The following is a 19747-nucleotide window of genomic DNA, read 5'->3' on the forward strand; positions in this document are numbered from 1 at the left end:
GGCTTCTTAGCTAATAGGCAGCAGAGTTTAATAGTCTCAGTGAGCCATCTGGAGAGCCTTTGAGAGGAAATTTTGCACCTCAACTTAGGGGCAGCATAAGACACAAAGAGATGCGTGTCCCTTCTAAAACTCTTGGAACGACTCATGTAGAAGAGCAGTGCACGCTTGACATCTAGTGCATGCAGAAGCCACTCCTCCCCCGAGTCTTCCAGGATAGCAGTTGCAGAGAACAGGTCGCCATAGGTTCAAACGGCCGTCTAGTCAGCCTATCCAAAACTAAGGGCAAGTCCCACGAAACAGGAGGCGCTTTAGACAGGGGATGCAGTCTGAGAAACCCTTTTAAGAGTCGTTTTGTCTATGGGTGCGCAAACACTGAGTGTCCCTCAATTGGCACATGCAGGGCAGATATAGCCGACAAATAAACCCTGATGGAGGAAAATGTAAGGCCAACATCGAAGAGAGACAAAAGAAAGTCAAAGATGAGAGGCAGGTCAGCCAATTGGGGTGGGCCTTCCTTTCCGGCCATAAACTTAACAAACCGTGCCTACTTCCTTTCATAGGAAAGGCGGGTAGACAACTTTCTGCTGTTCAAGAGGACCTGTTGAATCCTGTCAGAAAAATCTAGAGGTCAATGAGCCAAGCCGTCAACTTGAGCAGAGGTGCGTTGTGATGGAATGCTTGACCTCCCTGAGCCGAAAGGAGGTCCAGTTCTGTGGGAAAATGATGGAAGGTTCCTTGAGTGAGCTTGAGCAAAACTGGGAACCAATTCTGACGGGGCCACCATGGTGTTATCAGTATACATCTCGGCCGTTCCCTCTGAATCTTGTTGACTACCCTTGTCAGGAGAGGGAGAGGTGGGAACATGTAGAGAAAATGATCTGGCCAAGAGAACAGAAGTCTGTCTCCGAAGGAGGCTGGATCCCTCCTTCCTTTGGAGCAGAACCAACGGCACTTCTGATTCAGAGCAGCTGCAAAGACGTTGACCCTGAAATGCCCCCATTGCTGAAAGACTGGCTGAAGGTAATTTCATTTGATTTCCCATTCGTGGGGAGATGCAGCTCCCCTGCTCAGGGAGTCCGCTTGCAAGTTGAGAACTATGGGAGATGGGAAGTCTTCACATAGATGTTGAAGTCTAGGCATTCCAGCCACATTTTGATAGCGAGGGCACAGAGTTTGCGAGACAATGTCCCACCTTGCCTGTTGACATAGCAGAGGGCTGTTTTATTATCAAAGATTTCAGGTTTTCACGGCTGGTAACATCATTAGGGTTTGTAGAATCTTTCGGGCTCAAATGCCGTGTTCTACTGGAGGAAGTTTTTCTTCCAGACGTTTCGTTCTCAGCTGCGGAGAACATCCTCAGTGGCGTTGCAGCCGGAGCAGGCGCTCTGACCTTCTTGGCTGCTGTGCATTGAGATTGTTTTATTGTCCGTAAGTACTGCCACAACTTTGCCCATTATTAAAGGACGAAAGGACCGGAGCGCAAAGTGGATCGCCAATAGCTCCAGATAGCTTATATGGCAGAGAGTCAGTGATTGAGGCCATGGCCCTCCCACACACAGGAAATCCAGGTGTGCGCCCCACTCCCATAGGAAAGCGTCCATAGTGATTGTGACTGCCGTTGCAGGTAGGTGGAAAGGCACTCCCTGAATGTTGTCCTCCACACTCCACCACTCCAGAGACTGTAGTACTGAAGGGGGGATCTGGAATTTCTTCCAGGGTGAGTCACATAGTGGGCGAAACCTTTTTAGAAACCAAACTTGGAATGTTCACATGTGACATTTTGCAAACAGTAGTATGTTGGTAGTTGCTGCCGTCAGACTCAACAGCCTCTGCAGCTGTTGCGCTGTGCCCAACTTTCTGAGTCGGAGAAGATAAATGAGAGCTATAACATCCCCTATGAATTGAACTTTCCGGGAGGGGAGCAAATGTGACTTTTTTGTATTGAGTTGCAGACCGAGGGTTTGGAGAAGTTGAAGTGTGATGGAAAGGTGACTGGATAGACAATCTTCCGAATCTGCAACCAGCAGCCAATTGTCGATATATGGAAAAATGACGACACCTTGGGAGTCTGAGATGGGTGACTATGACAAACATCACCTTGGTAAAAATAAAAACCCTTGGGGCAGTACAAAGTCTAAAGGGGAGAGCTTTGTATTGAAAATGGTTGGGCCCAATTGCAAACCTGAGGTATTGTCTGAAAGATGGGTGGATGCTGATATGAAAATAGGCATCCCTGAGGTCCAGGGTAGCCATCCAATCCCCTTTGTTGATGAGGGATAAAATAGTCTGCAAGGTGGACATTCAAAATTTCTGATACACAATGAATTTGTTCCGGTTTTGCAAATCCATAATCAGTCTCAGCCCACCGTCCCATTTGGGAATCAGAAAATATTGGGAGTAAAACCCCCTGCCCCTGGCTATGGGGGGAACTGGTTCTATAGCTTGTTTCTCCAGAAGATTGAGGACTTCTTCTACCAGAGGGGGGGAGGGTGGTGTGATGACGAAGATTGATTGTGTCAGAACCCAATCGAACTCTATTGTGTATCCCTTCTCTATTATGGAGAGGACCCATCAGTCTGTGGTGATAATCTTCCAAGCAGGTAAGTGGGGATGGAGGCGGGTGGGGCCAAGGGAGGAGGGTGCGGTGGGCAGCAGAGGAAAGTCAAAGGCCCTGCTTCGGGGCACGAGATCCCTTGGGTTTGCTTGAAGCAGTAGCGGTTGAAGTAAACTTTGATTTGTTGTTTCCTCAATAGGGCGATCTGCTGTCAACTTGTGCCGAATGAGGTTTTCAGGAAAGATCAGGTATTTCTGGTAAGGTCTCTTAGGCCAAGGCCTGCGCCAAGACTTAGGTTTTCCTGAGTGAGAAGAGGCAGGAACCGCAAGGTTTCGCGAGGTTTTAATACTCTTGTCCATTTCTTGCAGGACACTGTCCGTGGTAGAACTAAATAGACCTTCCCCTTCGAAAGGAAGGTCTTCCACATATGCTCTAGTGTTAGGTTGCAGGGCTGCTGACTGTAACTAGGAATGACAGCGAAGCGAGATGGCAGAGGTGAGTGTTCTAGCTGACACATCTACCATGTGCTTGGATGCGACTAGTTGTTGCTTAGCCAAAGCCAAACCCTCCTTTTGCAACTTCCTTGCTGAGGATTGCTTGTCCTCCTGGAGGGAGGAAATTAGGGGTGTAAGCTGCTCCCAGATGGAGTACTGGTAACGCGCCATACAGGCAGCATAATTTGAGATCTTCACTCCTAGAGATCTGGCAGAGTAAAAGTGTCTGCCAGCATTGTCTAGCTTTTCCCTTTCCTTGTCTGGAAGAGTGGAATGGGTCTTGTGGTGGGCTTAGGGTGGGTAAAAAGAAATTCCGCCCCAGTTTCTTGGATGCGATACATATGGTCCAGGTGTCATGAGGAAACTGGCGTGGAAGCTGGTTTCAACCAAGGGTCCTTCACTGCCTGTAGAATGACCTTGGTGATGGGGAGAGCTACAGCTGTTGATGTGTCCCGTTGCATAATATCAAAAACTGTGTCATCAATGATAGGCTGTGGCTGCACCACTGTGAGGGAGAGAGTTTGTGCCATGTGCTTCACTAGATCCCCGTAGGATTTAAGGTCTTCCTACGGGGAAATAGAGAGGTCATCAGCAATATGAGGGTCAGGTGATGGTTCAATCTGTACCTTGTCCAAGTCTTCGTCACCGACCTCTGAATCCGACGTCGAGGACACCTCTCAGATCAGAGTGCTCCAATAACTGCGGGGTCAAAGCGTGAACAGAGGGATGTGTCAGTGTCGATGTTTTCACCTGGGGCTCTCCAAGCCTCTCCTTGTGCCTGGGGGGATCGATACCAATGGTGCGCAGCGCGGTGGCGAATTGCATGAGACCCTCGAGAAATTAGAAGCTTCCGAGTGCTGATCCCAGTACAATGGGCTGCGGGGGGGATACCATGGATATGACGATTGATAAGGGTAAGCCCCATAAGAGTGTGGCCATGGGTGCTGCTCCCAAATAGGGGGTGGCAGAGGTCTGCAAAGGAGAGCTCTCGATTCCATCTTCCGTTCCTGTGAATGTCCTCTAATCGGTTGAAGTGGGACCAGCGGTTCTGTCGGAGTGGATGCATCAATTTCCGATACCGATCTGCTGTTGCTTCACTGGCGGGAACCCGACCGAGAGGAAGGGGTGTGTTGGGTTAGGTCAATTTCTTGCTCCGACCCCAGAAGGCGGATCGGTTGAGAGCAAAGTTTGCCTGACACCAATGTGCTTCTCCGATGGCTAGGCAAAGCTAGGAGCTTTTGCAGTGGAACAATCTGCACTGCCGCCGGATCCAGTGTTGAAGTGTCCCTGTGTGGGGAAGGCGTGCGAGAGAGTCTATCTTGTCTCTTGTGCTTTTCCTTAGACTTGTGCTTTTTTGGCAGTGGAAGTTTGGATCCTGAATCGTCCCGAAGATACTTGATGTGCAATAACTCTTGTAGTGATTTAAAGATGCATACAGAAACCTTAAGCCTTGTTTTCACCATTTAAGGCTTTTCCAAAACTTTTTCCCTTCATGACTAAGCACTTTGCCAGAACAAAATCTTCATTTTGTTCCCATAGGGCTGGTAGCCTATGGGAACGAAATGAAGATAGCAGTTACTGTTCTGGAAAAGTGCTTAGTTACGAAGTGAAAAAGTTTTGAAAAAGTCTTAAATGGTGAAAATGAGGCTTAAGGTTTCTATAAAAGCCTGTATGCATCTTTAAATCACTACAAGAGTTATTGCACATCAAGTATCTTCGGACTGAAGTTTGTACAATGCAGCAGCGGACTAGGGTCTGTCTTCTTCATTTGTTTCATGGGAGAGTTGGGATAAACGCAGAGGGAGAGAAGGAATGAAGCAGCAGCCATAGGGTTGGCTCTTTAAGGACTAATTTGGAGGACAGTTTACCCTACTGAGAGCCAGTTTGGTGTAGTGGTTAAGTCTGTGAGAGCCCTCTCAGCCCCACCTACCTCATAGAGTGTTTGTTGTGGAGGGGAAGGTAAAGGAGATTGTGACTGCTCTGAGACTCTGAGATTCAGAGTACAGGGCAGGATAAAAATCCAATATCTTCTTCTACTCTTGCCTGTTCTGTGTATGAGAGGGCCTTTTGTACGTTATTATCGCTTATAAGAAATTTCTACTTTGGATACAATTTTGTTCGTGATTTGGGTTAGTTTTGGGAATTGGTTGCGACATAGCGCATGGCGGCTTTGCCTTTTTTTCATTAAAAGGGAATTAGGCAGATCATGGAAGATAGGTCTATCAGTGGTGACCAGCTACAGGGAACCTCCACATTCAGAGGCAGTAGACCTCTGAATCCCAGAGCCAGGAGGCATCATCAGCGGAAGGCTCAGCTTCTGTGTCCTGTTGTTAGCCCTCCAGAATAATTGGTTGGCTACTGGGTGAGAAAGGATGTTGGACTAGGTGGACCACTGGTCTGATCCAGCAGGGTGTTCTTATGTTCTTAATCGAGGCAACACAAAAGTGGGAATACAGTGGACCAGTTAGAAAGAGAAAGGGTGATTTTAGATGGGAAAAGAGGGCTGGAGATGGTAATGTTCAAGTTAGTAGTCAATTCCTTTTATAGGTTTATTTGTAAGCCCGTTTAGATATTTTTTAAAGTAATGATTTACTGAACAATTTTTTTAAAAAAAATTCAAAGGCAATTGTTAAAGCTTAGCAGTAAAAGTCTTTCTGCATAACCTATTTTTACACAATGCAACCAATTTCCATCTCTCTCTCTCTCTCTCTCTCATAAGGATTCTTAGTTGGAAAGAACGACATTATAGCAAACTTGCACATTTAAATACAGAATTCAGTAACTATTATTCAAGTATTCAACTATTATTCAACCAGCAAAAGTAGCTTAATTGATATCGGTTGTCTTATGATAAGACTTAGCACTTTCGTTTCCAATTCAAAGCTAGTCAAACTTCAGTCCTTCCCAAGAGAAGAAAAAATCAGACTGGATACAGTCCCACAACATGATTAAAAATATGGACTGCACAGCAGCACTGCCGGTTCCCCCCTCCCCCACTGGTTAGAAAGGCCTATATAAACACGGGGCCACCACGAAGGGCAGGTGGTTAAATATTTTTTAAAAAATAAACAGGCATTACAAAAGCTACATTTTATACTTGCCTAGTCAGCTACAAAATCAAAGCACACAATATATTCAATTCCACTGCCCATCCCAAAAATGGTAAAAAGGAAAGAATCATGTTAATTCATATAAGAACGTTTCAGTGCTTGACATGTGGGAATAAAGAAATACCTACCGGTGAAGTTTGCCACCATAGAATGGCTTGGTATGGAAAGTAATACTTGCAGAATATCCTGTTTTTGCACAATTGACATTGACTTTTCCTCCTAGTTCTACCCAAGGTACAGTCAGAATTGAGCGAGCATATGCACAAGGCAGAGAAAAAGTGTATTCTTCTCCATGTTCTAAGAGACTTAAAATACCTGTCAGACAGAGAAACATCAGTATCAAACCCACAAGAATACAAAATGGAGTGGTGGAGGGGAAAATCTTAAAACATACAACACGTATTACTGGATGACAGAGGACAGGAGAAGGACTATATTTCGTTATATCTTTCTTTTTCATATTGTTCAACATCATTATTAAGGCAGGACAAAGGACAGTCTTACTACTGTCAGCCTGCTCTCAAACTCATACAGTTTGTTTGTCAAGACCACCATAAATGTAAAGCCACCAAATAAACTTACAGTTCAATAAATTGTAGGAAGACACATTACAAAAACTGCATTTTCTGCTCCAGATTCTGATGTGGTTTGTTAACTAAGTATTTTAGCTGAGGGTACTTAAGAGAACATAAGAACATAAGAGAAGCCATATTGGATCAGGCCAATGGCCCATCAAGTCCAACACACTCTCACACAGTGGCAAAACCCCCCCCCCCAGGTGCCATCAGGAGGTCTGTCAGTGCAGCCAGGACACTAGAGCCCTCCCTTTGTTGCCCCCCCCCCCCCGCAAGCACCAAGAATACAGAACATCACTGCCCCAGACAGAGAGTTCCAACAATACACTGTGGCTAATAGCCACTGATGAACCTCAGCTTCATATGTTTATTCAATCCCCTCTTGAAGCTGCCTATGCTTGTAGCCACCACCACCTCCTGTGGCAGTGAATTCCATGTGTTAATCACCCTTTGAGTGAAGAAGTACTTCCTTTTATCCATTCTAACCCAACTGCTCAGCAATTTCATTGAATGTCCATGAGTTCTTGTATTGTGAGAAAGGGAGAAAAGTACTTCTTTCTCTACATTCTCTATCCCATGCATAATCTTGTAAAGTTCTATCATGTCACCCCTCATCGTCAGCCTTTATTGGCATAAAAGAAATCAGTTATACAGAGTAAGAGGATTACTCTGTTATACAGAATAAAAAATACACATAAATAAAGTTAATATTTAGAAACATCATTACCAGTTAAAACTATGGTTACAAAATCCTTTGGCGTATCATGGTGGCCAGAAAAATGAACTTGGCTACTATTTCAGTGTCTTTTGGGGAGAAACCGCTCAGGAGCCTACAGACTTTCAAGGCATCCAAGCAGTCTCCTGATTAATATGAGACGCAGAAGTGAGTTACAAAGCTGTGAATACAGCAAACAGTGGAGCAAGACATGAGGGACTGTTTCAACGGATGTGTGGTCACAAGGACAGAATCTAAGAGAGTAGGTTGTCTTGTTAAATCTGCCAAGAGGTATGGCAGAGGGCAGAGCATTACATCTAGCAAGAGAGAAAGCTCTTCGGTGCTGCGTGTCAATAAAAGGGAAAAGTATGAGGCCATTTCCCCCATGGTGAGAGGAATCTCAAAACACAGTGGAGAACAAGTTTTATTGGCCAGACTATATAATTCCTAGCATCCAATGTCCAAAAGTCTACTTTTAATTTGGTAAAATGCTGCTGAAAACGACAGCATGGACAATGATTCCAGGGATAGAACCAAAGACTTGATTTTCCCTGCAATATATATTCAGAGAGCATACGGTAGAAAAGTTCTCAGGTTCAGAGATGTAGTGTAGACAAAGCCAGAAATTGACAGTAGCAAGCCAAGCTCTGGTCGCCAATAGAGACATGCCAGTTTCCAAGCATATTACTGCGTATGGAATGCAGTTCAGACTTACGGGCTCCGTCATCTTGCCGGCAGAGGTGTCTGCAGCTCGGCCTCCTGCGACGCCTCTGATCCTGGCTGATGGAGGGGGGTCACTGGAGTGACACCCCCCATAGGGAACCCTGTTGGGGTTTTCCGTTGGCATGGGACTTTTGCAATGGGACTAGGAGTCCACCGGCAGTGGCTCCTATGTTCTTTGCACATCCCGAGGCTCCGTGGCCATGGAAAGCTGGCGAAACACTAGCAGGAAAAGATGAACACCCAATTGCTTCTTCATTTTAGCTTCTCTCAGTATCTCTTTGAAGTAGCGTCTTTCTACTCCTAATGCCGCAATTCTGCCTGACAAGTGATTCCTCACATCACTGGCAATGGGTCATGTTGACATAAGAACGAGAGGCTGGCTCAAGAAGAGAGAGATGGCCTCATAAAGTTTTTGAGCAATCTTAAATGCTGATAATCACTGAAATTCGACTGAATACAAAGAATAAAAATGACCCAGATTAAAATTGAACATTTGTTATACAAGATAATGCATGGAATGGAGAAAGTAGAGAAAGAAGTACTTTTCTTCCTTTCTCACAATACAAGAACTCGTGGGCATTCGATGAAATTGCTGAGCAGACAGGTTAAGACGGATAAAAGGAAGTACTTCTTCACCCAAAGGGTGATTAACATGTGGAATTCACTGCCACAGGAGGTGGTGGCGGCCACAAGCATAGCCACCTTCAAGATGGGTTTAGATAAAAATATGGAGCACAGGTCCATCAGTGGCTATTAGCCACAGTGTATGTGTGTATATAACATTTTTTGCCACTGTGTGACACAGAGTGTTGGACTTGATGGGCCGCTGGCCTGATCCAACATGGCTCCTCTTATGTTCTTATGACTGTGATTAGGCTGCAATATGATCTGAATGTAAATGGGATGTATTTTGGAGAGATCTGTCTCTGTCACCTATCTGCATTTGAGAGGAATTTATTTGAAATCACAGCTGGAGCTGTTGTGGAATGTGGATTTAACAGAATCTTGAAGTTATTTTTCAACTGGGATTAAGAGATTGACTGTTTTCAGAGAAAATGGCACAGCCTAGTGAAATATTTTACAAAGAAGACACCTTATCTTTAATCAGATCTTTGAAACAGGATTTAGTCTCACTAACTCAACTCTTTAGAGAACGAATGGTTTCTCTTATACTGGAAGAAGGCGTAATTACGAATCCACAGGAGGTGAGTGCTAAAGAGACTTTGTTGATGTCGGTGGAACTGGAATGTAAAAGTGATATGCTCCAAAACAAGCAAAAGAAAACCAAGATGGATCCTGGTGTCATACTAGAAATTCAAGGCCGGAAGTTAAGAGCCAGTGAAGTCAGGTTGAGTAACAAAAACAGCATTGAAGTCTTCATCACGATGTTGGGGGGTGGGGGGTGGGCAGATCACATTGAGAAGAGAAAAGGCACATCCTGACCAACTAATTATGATCTGGAAAGTGTTTAGGAAGAAGGATTTTGAATTTTCCTTTTTCGTGGAAGGTTGGATATGGAATCTGGATTAAGAAATGACATTTGACTTTAAAAAGCAAAGGGTAAGGTCTGGACTGCATCAAGTGACTTGTCCCCAGTGTAATATGTGCATAGAAAATGAAGCAATCTAGAAGGGTTTTTAAATTCTGACAAGAAGGATTGATAAGTTTTGATTTTTCTTTTGTTCAACTTGTGAGTGATTAAATATGTAATTACTAATAATGAATAGATATGTGATTTAAAAAGAACAAGGGTGATTTTAAAGAAGGGGCTGGACTATGTATTGAAAAGGTGGGCACTATAATTGTTTGGTAATTTGGTAATTTATTTTTTTTTAAATGTTATTTTGGAGAAACTGTTTAGGCCGAGATAGATAAATTACTAAGTGGTATTCTTGGTAATTTGTTAAAAACAAAAGTATGAATTTTATGTACTTATTCCTGTGCCTTAAATAGGGTTAAGTTAAATTAGATAAAAATGGTGTTGAGATGGTTTTGAAATTTCATTTTCTAACTCTATATACTTATGGGTATTGAAGAAATGTTTAGATTCATATTGGTGGTATTAGTTTACTAAAAAAAAACCCTTTTCTTAGTAATGATAAAAAGGTTGGTGAAATACATGGAGATTTATTATTTGCAGGTAGAAGGATTTGGATTTTTTCTTAATAGGAGGTAGAACGATAATTGAAATATATGTACTGTTTGCTGCTTTTTTCTTTCTTTCTTCTTCCCCACTCTGTAATTGCCCCTCCCCTCTATTACGTATTTCTGGCATTACTTTTCTCTTTGTAGTTAAAACCAATAAAAATTATAAAAAACCAGAATGCAGTTCGGCCAGCCTAAGACTCCGCAGGGATTTCGATTGAATCCATTTGATGGATTGGTCAAAAGCATGGATCCACATTGGGATATCATAAAGTATAAGAACATAAGAGAAGCCATGTTGGATCAGGCCAACGGCCCATCAAGTCCAACACTCTGTGTCACACAGTGGCAAAAAATTTTATATACACACATACACTGTGGCTAATAGCCACTGATGGACCTGTGCTCCATATTTTTATCTAAACCCCTCTTGAAGGTGGCTATACTTGTGGCCGCCACCACCTCCTGTGGCAGTGAATTCCACATGTTAATCACCCTTTGGGTGAAGAAGTACTTCCATTTATCCGTTTTAACCTTTCTGCTCAGCAATTTCATCGAATGCCCACGAGTTCTTGTATTGTGAGAAAGGGAGAAAAGTACTTCTTTCTCTACTTTCTCCATCCCATGCATTATCTTGTAAACCTCTATCATGTCACCCCGCAGTCGACGTTTCTCCAAGCTAAAGAGTCCCAAGCGTTTCAACCTTTCTTCATAGGGAAAGTGCTCCAGCCCTTTAATCATTCTAGTTGCCCTTCTCTGGACTTTCTCCAATGCTATAATATCCTTTTTGAGGTGCGGCGACCAGAACTGCACACAGTACTCCAAATGAGACCGCACCATCGATTTATACAGGGGCATTATGATACTGGCTGATTTGTTTTCAATTCCCTTCCTAATAATTCCCAGCATGGCGTTGGCCATTTTTATTGCAGACGCACACTGTCTTGACATTTTCAGTGAGTTATCTACCACGACCCCAAGATCTCTCTCTTGGTCAGTCTCTGCCAGTTCACACCCTATCAACTTGTATTTGTAGCTGGGATTCTTGGCCCCAATGTGCATTACTTTGCACTTGGCCACATTGAACCGCATCTGCCACGTTGACGCCCACTCACCCAGCCTCAACAGATCCCTTTGGAGTTCCTCACAATCCTCTCTGGTTCTCACCACCCTGAACAATTTAGTGTCATCCGCAAACTTGGCCACTTCACTGCTCACTCCCAACTCTAAATCATTTATGAACAAGTTAAAGAGCATGGGACCCAGTACCGAGCCCTGCGGCACCCCACTGCTTACCGTCCTCCACTGCGAAGACTGCCCATTTATACTCACTCTCTGCTTCCTATTACTAAGCCAGTTTTTGATCCACAAGAGGACCTGTCCTTTTACGCCATGACTCTCAAGTTTTCTAAGGAGCCTTTGATGAGGAACTTTATCAAAAGCTTTCTGGAAGTCAAGGTAAACAACATCTATCGGGTCGCCTTTGTCCACATGTTTGTTCACCCCCTCAAAGAAATGTAACAGGTTAGTGAGGCAAGATCTTCCCTTGCAGAACCCATGCTGAGTCTTCCTCAATAACCCGTGTTCATCAATGTGCCTACTCATTCTGTCCTTGATAATGGTTTCTACCAACTTTCCCGGTATTGAAGTCAGACTGACTGGCCTGTAATTTCCCGGATCTCCTCTGGAACCCTTTTTAAAGATGGGGGTGACATTTGCTACCTTCCAGTCCTCAGGAACGGAGGCAGATTTCAATGAAAGATTACAGATTTTTGTTAGAAGATCCACAAGTTCAACTTTGAGTTCTTTCAGAACTCTCGGATATATGCCATCCGGACCCGGTGACTTATTAGTTTTTAATTTGTCTATCAGTTGTAGGACCTCCTCTTTTGTCACCTCAATCTGACTCAGGTCTTTCAACACCCCTTCCAAAATTAGTGGTTCTGGGGCGGGCAAAAAGTTCTCGTCTTCCACAGTGAAGACGGAGGCAAAAAATTCATTTAGCTTCTCAGCCATTTCCCTATCCTCCTTCAGTAATCCTTTTACCCCATGGTCATCCAAGGGCCCCACTGCCTCCCTGGCTGGTTTCCTACTTCTAATATATTTGAAGAATTTTTTTTTTAAGTAATTGTGGAATCACTTCGGTCTTAAAGATCTTTATGGACACTGGCACAAATTGATTGCTTCTGCCATAGAAAAACTGTACTATGGCTGACACGCTAACATTCACAATTTTCATAGCATAGTCACGATGCACAGACCAAGACGCATTATTCTGGAAATTAATGTCTAAATATTTAAAATGCTTAAATTGTTCTATCCTTTCCCCCACGATGGACCAGTGAAAGGCGCTCCTTCTCTGGGAGAAAATTACAATTTTAGATTTTTCATAGTTCATCTGGAGCTTATTATTTGTGAGAAAAGCTGCACATCGAGACAACAACCGCCTTAGACCTACTCTGGAACAGGATAAAAGCAGTGTCATCTGCAAGAGTAATAAAGGGACATGGATTGCTCCAAGTTTGGGGCTATGACAGTCTGAGTCTGTTAGGTGCACAGCTAGGTCATTAAGAAAAAGGCTGAACAAGGAGGGGACTAAAATGCAACCTTGCTTAACACCTTTATCGACGGGAATCTCGGAGGCTAGCTGTCCAGTCAGGGAGCATTTGATCTGGCAAGTATTAGACGTCCAAAGTTTTTTGATGATTAAAAAAAGTATTTTATCGATTAAAAGAAGTATTTTAAGCTTTTAAGATTAAAAGAAGTATTTTAAGCTGAACAAGTTTGGGCCATAGGAGGTTCCTATCTACTGTATCAAAAGCCCCTTTTAAGTCTAAAAAGGCAGCATATAATTCCTGTTTAGCTCTTATGGAATATTTGGCTATTAGATGGGATAATACGGCACAATGATCCAGGGTGGACTTTCCTTTGCAGAACACTATCTGTTCAGGTCCTAAGATTTTATGATGTGACATACACAAAGTGAGTTTGGCCAGAAAGTGTTTGGCATATAGCTTGCCTATAACAGAAAGCAAGTTTATGGGTCTGAAGTTATTCAGATTAGAGTGGTCACCCCTCAGTTGACATTTCTCCAAGCTAAGAGCCCCAAGTGTTTTAACCTTTCTTCATAGCGAAAGTGTTGGGGAGGGACGATGGCTCAGTGGTAGAGCATCTGCTTGGTAAGCAGAAGGTCCCAGGTTCAATCCCTGGCATCTCCAAAAAAGGGTCCAGGCAAATAGGTGTGAAAAACCTCAGCTTGAGACCCTGGAGAGCCGCTGCCAGTCTGAGTAGACAATACTGACTTTGATGGACCAAGGGTCTGATTCAGTATAAGGCAGCTTCATATGTCCATATGTCCCAACCCTTTAATCATTCTAGTTGCCGTTTTCTGCACTTTTCCCAATGGTATAATATCTTTTTTTGAGGTGTGGTGACCAGAATTGTACACAGTACTCCAATTGTGGCCGCACCATCGATTTATACCGTGGCATTATGATACTGGCTGATTTGTTTTCAATTCTCTTCCTTATAATTCCCAGCATAGCGCTGGCCTTTTTTATTGCAGCTGCACACTGTCTCGACATTTTCAGTGAGTTATCTACCACGACCCCAAGATATTTCTCTCCACTGATGGACTTGTGCTCAAAACTTCAGTACAGGCAACTCCTGTTGCTGACATCTAACTTTTCCCTCAGTGGCTGTTGCTAGACAACTATGGTATTCCAAGCTTGGTTCTGTCAGTAAAAGGCGGGCCTTTCAGGAGGCCCTTTCCAGGCCTATTTTGGCCTTTGAGGGAGAACTCATTGGGGCCAGTCCTGACTAAAGTTTCCAGCTCCAGGTTGGGAAATTCCTGGAGATTTTGTGGTGGAGTCTATGGAAGCCAGAGTTTGGGGAGAGGAGAGACCTCAGATGATCATAATGCCTCAGAGTCCACCCTCCAAAGCAGTTATTTTCTCCAAGGGGAGAGATATCTGTTGTCTGGAGTTCAGATGTGATACCAAGAGATCGTCAGGCTCCACCTGGAGGGTTGGCTACCCTAGACCTGCAAGCACCCTCTGAGTAACTTGATGCCATCTGACTGGCATGACTCAGCTAGGTCTGGCTGCTTGCTACTGTTCAGCAGCAGCCCCACTAAGCCAGTGTGGCATAGAAGTTAGTGCTTCACAGCAGTGTCTGCCAGACCCAGGTTCTTGCTGCACAGTGATTTTGGACCAGTCACAGACTTTCAGCCTAACCTACTTCACAGGGTTGTTGTGCAGATCTCAAAAGGGAGAGAGGAGAATGCTGTCAGCTGCTTTGGTCCCCACTGTGGAGGACTGTCCTTTTCCTAGGTAGAGGCTGCAGGGAGGGGGGAGGAGATGGAAAGCTGAAGTCAGAGAGGCAGACAAAGGTAGGCTGGTGGTTAGCTGGGAAGGAGATAGGGTTGCTAACTCCAGGTTGGGAAATTCCTGAGATTTGAGGAGTAGAGCATGGAAAATGCAGGCTTTGAGAAGGCGTGTGACCTCAGAAAGGTACAATGCCATAGACTCCACCCTCCGAACCAGCCATTCCCTTCTGGGGAACCACTGCTGCCAATCTCCTGGCAATCTCCAAGTTGCCAATCTCCAGTCAGAATTACAACTGCTCTACAGATGGCAGAAATCAGTTGCCCTGGAGAAAATAGCTATCCGCAGGGCGGACTCTGTGTCATTTAATATCCTGCTGAGTTTGCTTCCCTCCTGTTTTGGTCCCCACTGTGGAGAAAGACTGTACTTTCTCTAGGTAGAAGCTGGAGGGAGGGTGGAGATGGAAGCTGAAGTCAGAACACTTCCCCTACAGAAAGTGGCCGCCTTGAGGCACATACTCTATGGCATACCAAAACAAAACCAGACAGATCACACCACATGCACACACTGATGCTAAACACTGCAAGGCTGAATGTAACAGGAAAAGGTGTGACTCTTTCCTTTCTTCCCCAGGGGACTGGGGGGGAGGAGCCTCAGCTAATAGAAGGGAGACTTTGCTCAATAGCTCTGCTGTGTGATTCAGACAGCCTAGCAAAGCGAGCTCTGCCTCTCTTCCCTTCCTCCCAAAGGGAGGAGCCTCAGCCAATGGAGAAAATAGAAGCTTTGCTCTGTAGCTCCTGTGTGATTGAGCAAGCCTTGCAAAGCAAACTGTTATGCAGAAGGAAGCAAGAGAGAGGGAGAAGGAAGTAGATGACAGTCAGTTGCTCAGGAACCTGATAGGAGCCTGATAGGGTTGAATGTTTTGACACCCCTGCTCTGGATGCTCTAAAAAAAGGGTTAAAACTAGCTTTTAAAAATGTTGGAACAGGCTTGACCAAATGTGAAGTTAATCTGAATTGTTTGTACAAAGATTATGAACCAGAACTTGCTTTGTACCAACTTTCATGTTAGACAGCCATGAACTTTCAGTTCATATGTTACAAAAACAAGGAGTTGCTTAATTGCATTATTTCCCACTTACCTTCACCGACCATTGTAACTCCTATTGACATCCCAAGGAATTTACTTTTTGTCCAGACATGGGCATTAACACACATTTTTCTCTCTGCACATTCAGCATAAAACCCTGAGACTGGAGGATGATGGGACACTTGTTCTGCTACAAATTTGACTGTGTAACAGCCTGACTCTGCTTGGCCCTGTGGCTCTTCCAAGACAGTCATTTGCTCGGACAAGGAATGAGACGAAGAGTTGCTGTTTGTGTCAGATGGTACTTGGCTCTTAGCCATTTTCCATGAGCAGTGAAAGGTCTCCCCAATAATTGGATTGTAAGGCTTTTTTGCAATTGCCCCTTTCCGACCTTCATGAAAGGAAGTGAGGTAATACTCAACAAAACGGATCATCCTCTCCTCGGGGCTAGAGCCATTCGCAATTGCAAGGAACAAGTCGGGATGGGACATGAAGTCTGCATACATTTCGAGTAATGAGCGTTTCTCTAAAATAAAAGTAGGAAGAACCACCTGAAATTAAAAGAGAAACAGCAAGTGTGAATATTATTCATCAATAAAAGTTGGAGGGTTTTAAGAAGCCATTAGGATGCATTTAGATTAAATTCAAAATTTCCACCAATTCCCTGTCATGTCTGTCCTTAGGGTACCCTGTTCCCCATGAACAGCATCTAATGCACTGAAAGCAGAGAGACAGGAAAGTCCCATTGTGCTGATGGAAAATTTCATCTGGATCCTGTCCATAAAGACTAGTCAAATCATCAGTGAGTGAAAGTTCCAGGGCTTCTCCAAACAGATAAAAAGGTAAAGGTAGTCACCTGTGCAAGCACCAGTCATTTCCAACTTTGGAGTGACATTTCTTCACGATGTTTTCTTGGCAGACTTTTTACAGGGTGGTTTGCCATTGCCTTCCTCAGTCATCTACACCTTATCCCCAGCAAGCTGGGGACTCATTTTACCAACCTTGGAAGGATGGAAGGTCGAGTCAACCTTGAGCTGGCTCCCTGAATCCAGCTTCCACTGGGATTGAACTCAGGTCATGAGCAGAGCTGGACTGCAGTACTGCAACTTACCACTATGCTCACGGGGCTCCTCTCCAAACAGATACCACGACCATATTTTAAAGGTACTGCTTCATTATCTTCAGCTTCTATGATATGGTTAAACATGTTTACGGTACAGCCCCTTGTTAGGTAGCCAAACTACCTTTATAACAGGGAAACTGAGGCTGGGAGACAGCTACTGTTGAAACAGAAAATTAATCAGGCAGGTTTGCCTCCGAAAAGAAGTAACGGGAGTAGAGGAGCACAGAGGTGTAGGGGTGTGTGTTTCAAAGATGGAACAACACAGCCTAGATATCATGTGTGCGGTAATAATATACGCTAGTCAGCATTTTATATAGTGCTTTTAAATTTCAAAGTGTTTCACATGTTATCTCAGTAAAACCAAATAATGTTTCATGGAGAAAACATGTAAGGAGTGTCGTGCACATGGGTTCATACATGATAAGAATAAAACAGTAAAAAAAAAATTAGAAACTGGTTCCAATGCACTAAATCAACATCCATTTCAGAAAAAAAAGATGATTTTGAGTTTTACACAAATGTCTTGACAGTGACTAATGAAGGAACATTCCCCCCAGCTCAGCATAAAGCAACAAGTATTCGGAAAAGACTGAGCATCATCACTGCTGCTATTGAATAAGTGTGAAATTGGCTCAGGCCGGTGCCGTGGCCTCGAGTGCCCCAGGCCGGAACCTACCCTGATCCCCTCCACACCCCTGCCCATGGAGAGGGCAGGTGTGGTGGTGCAGCAGGGGAGAGGTAGGTGGACTCCAGGTGAGTTGCGCCTGCGCAGTGTGCTCTTGGAGGCAGTCCGAGGCTGAGCAGTCTTGGAGCGCCTCCGTTAGTGCACTGTGCAGATCTTTTCCTCCAAGCCTGGTGTCAAGCATGCTATTTCTAAAAGCTGGTTTATCCATACCTCTCCTCTCCTTCCTCCCTTCCCCCTTCTCATTTCTCACTTCTCCTTCCCCCCCGCCCCCCGTGGGTGCATAATAAGATCTTCTCTCCTCAGGATGTGTAGAGTAACCTTGCACTAAAGCAGTGTAAAGTGCCTCTCCCCCACGTTCACACCGCCATGCCTTATCAGCTAGCAGGTAACGTGTGAGAAATGGAGATGTGAGCATTCCTTAGTCATAAAGAGATAGTAGGAAGTATCCTTTGAACCTTCATCCCCATTTGCACCTTTATACTATTTTTTTGAAGTTATCTGTAACCCTGCCTTTCGAACTAGCCTATACAGTTGCATATCCAGTATTACTTCCAACGTATCTGTCTATGGAGCAAGTCATAGAGTTTCAATAAAACAAGTCTTTGGTTTAAAACAAAAGCTGGATTATTTCGAAATATCGATGCTTGACGCCTGGCTTCTCTTGCAAGGGCAGCTGGGTTCAGAGGAGAGCACACGCCAACACACTGTCCCACCACTCAGCTTCCCGGGTCAGCTAAGAGCAACGGGGTGGGGGAAGGGGGCACCTGGTGATGGCGCCCCAGGCAGCGGTCTACCTCGCCTACTCCCATGCACTGGCCAGGAATTGGCTTACTTTCTTATACCAAAAATAATGTAAATGCAAAATAGATGTTGTATAATTAAATGCAAGAGACACATGGTGTATTCAAAAAGCTGGCAAATATATTGGCTGATGTATAACGTGCAAGCTGGTCCTTTTGCTAACATGGTGGCAAATGCCCAAATGGAATTCTCTCTCGACAAAACCAGCTACGGCTGGTCAGGCTCCATCACGAAAGCCATCCACAGTGGCATCACTTACTCTTGTTAAATCCATGCCCAGCTTTAGCTGAGAGAGGAGATGCAAAATAACACTGCGCTGCTCTTCCACAGCACCAAGGTCGTCTTCTTTATTATCACAGGTATCTTCCACTTCTTCATCAGGGTTTATTTCCTCGGGCTCCTATGCAAATTTCAAAAAGTCAGTAACACTTCAAATCATTCATGTTTGGCCCTTCTCCATTGCTACTGCACACAAACATCCCAACAAATGCTGCCTGAGAAATTATTATTTACCTATTTATTACTTATTTATGGAGTTTATATATCACTTTTCAACTCAAATGTTTCCAAAGTGATTTATGTAGAAACGAATTAATGAACAAACCATTCAAACACCAAAGATATAAAAACTTTTCATCAATGGATTGGGGTCTGGGCCATATAGTGGAGTGGCCAAAGAGCTTTTTGCTCTTCATCTGATGGCTTCATTGCTGGCTCATGGACATAAAATTAATCAAGCCACTTAATAGTCCGGTTTAATAATCACTTTACCAACTTAAGTTTCAACTGAAAATAAAGTCAACATCTATATGGTAATTGATGAAAATGAAGAACAAATCCACTGTACATATATGCAGCAAAGATATTGTTGTTTTAAATTATTGTATAATTTAAATGCTGTTTTAAACTTATTATATATTGTATAATTTTACTGAACTTGTTGTTAGCCGCCCTGAGCCTGCCTAGGCGGGGAGGGCGGGATACAAATAAAATTTATTATTATTATTATTATTATATATTGGCTTTCTCCTGAAAATCTGATGGAAAAAGAGACTATGGCTTGGTAAGACATAACAGGATACCGTGTTTATTTGAACTATTTAACCATCGTTTATTTTAACTATGGTTACTTCAGCTAACAACAATTTGAATCCTGACTTGCCTCAACAAATATTGGTTTTATCACCTAATCTTCCACACTGACATATAATTGGTATCTCAGCCTATATCAAGATTAACTGTCATCAAGCTGTGGTAATCAGATCCTGGTTTGATGGCTCCTTAACTATCACTAACAGTGATCAGATAAATCCTTACTTTAATTAAAACTATTCTAATTTTAATTAAACTATAAATTTGCATGGCATCTGAGCTGAGAAGCTCTTTAGGACTCTAAAAGACATATGCC

The 19747-nt window shown here is 43.8% G+C and overlaps 1 protein-coding gene across 1 annotated transcript in view; it reads right to left on the bottom strand.

Moving 5' to 3' along the window:
* The window catches only part of OSBPL11 (oxysterol binding protein like 11), a 162555-nt gene that overhangs the window by 21359 nt on the left and 121449 nt on the right, over window positions 1–19747 (bottom strand). Inside the window, exons 8-10 of the mRNA XM_060261422.1 lie at window positions 18599–18739; window positions 15783–16281; window positions 6287–6473 (exon numbers count right to left, since the gene is read on the bottom strand). Of these exons, the coding sequence (XP_060117405.1) occupies window positions 6287–6473; window positions 15783–16281; window positions 18599–18739 (827 nt within the window). The remainder of the gene's footprint in view (window positions 1–6286; window positions 6474–15782; window positions 16282–18598; window positions 18740–19747) is intronic.

The sequence above is a fragment of the Heteronotia binoei genome, chromosome 21, assembly GCF_032191835.1.
Source record: "Heteronotia binoei isolate CCM8104 ecotype False Entrance Well chromosome 21, APGP_CSIRO_Hbin_v1, whole genome shotgun sequence".
Classification (NCBI taxonomy): Eukaryota; Metazoa; Chordata; class Lepidosauria; order Squamata; family Gekkonidae; genus Heteronotia; species Heteronotia binoei.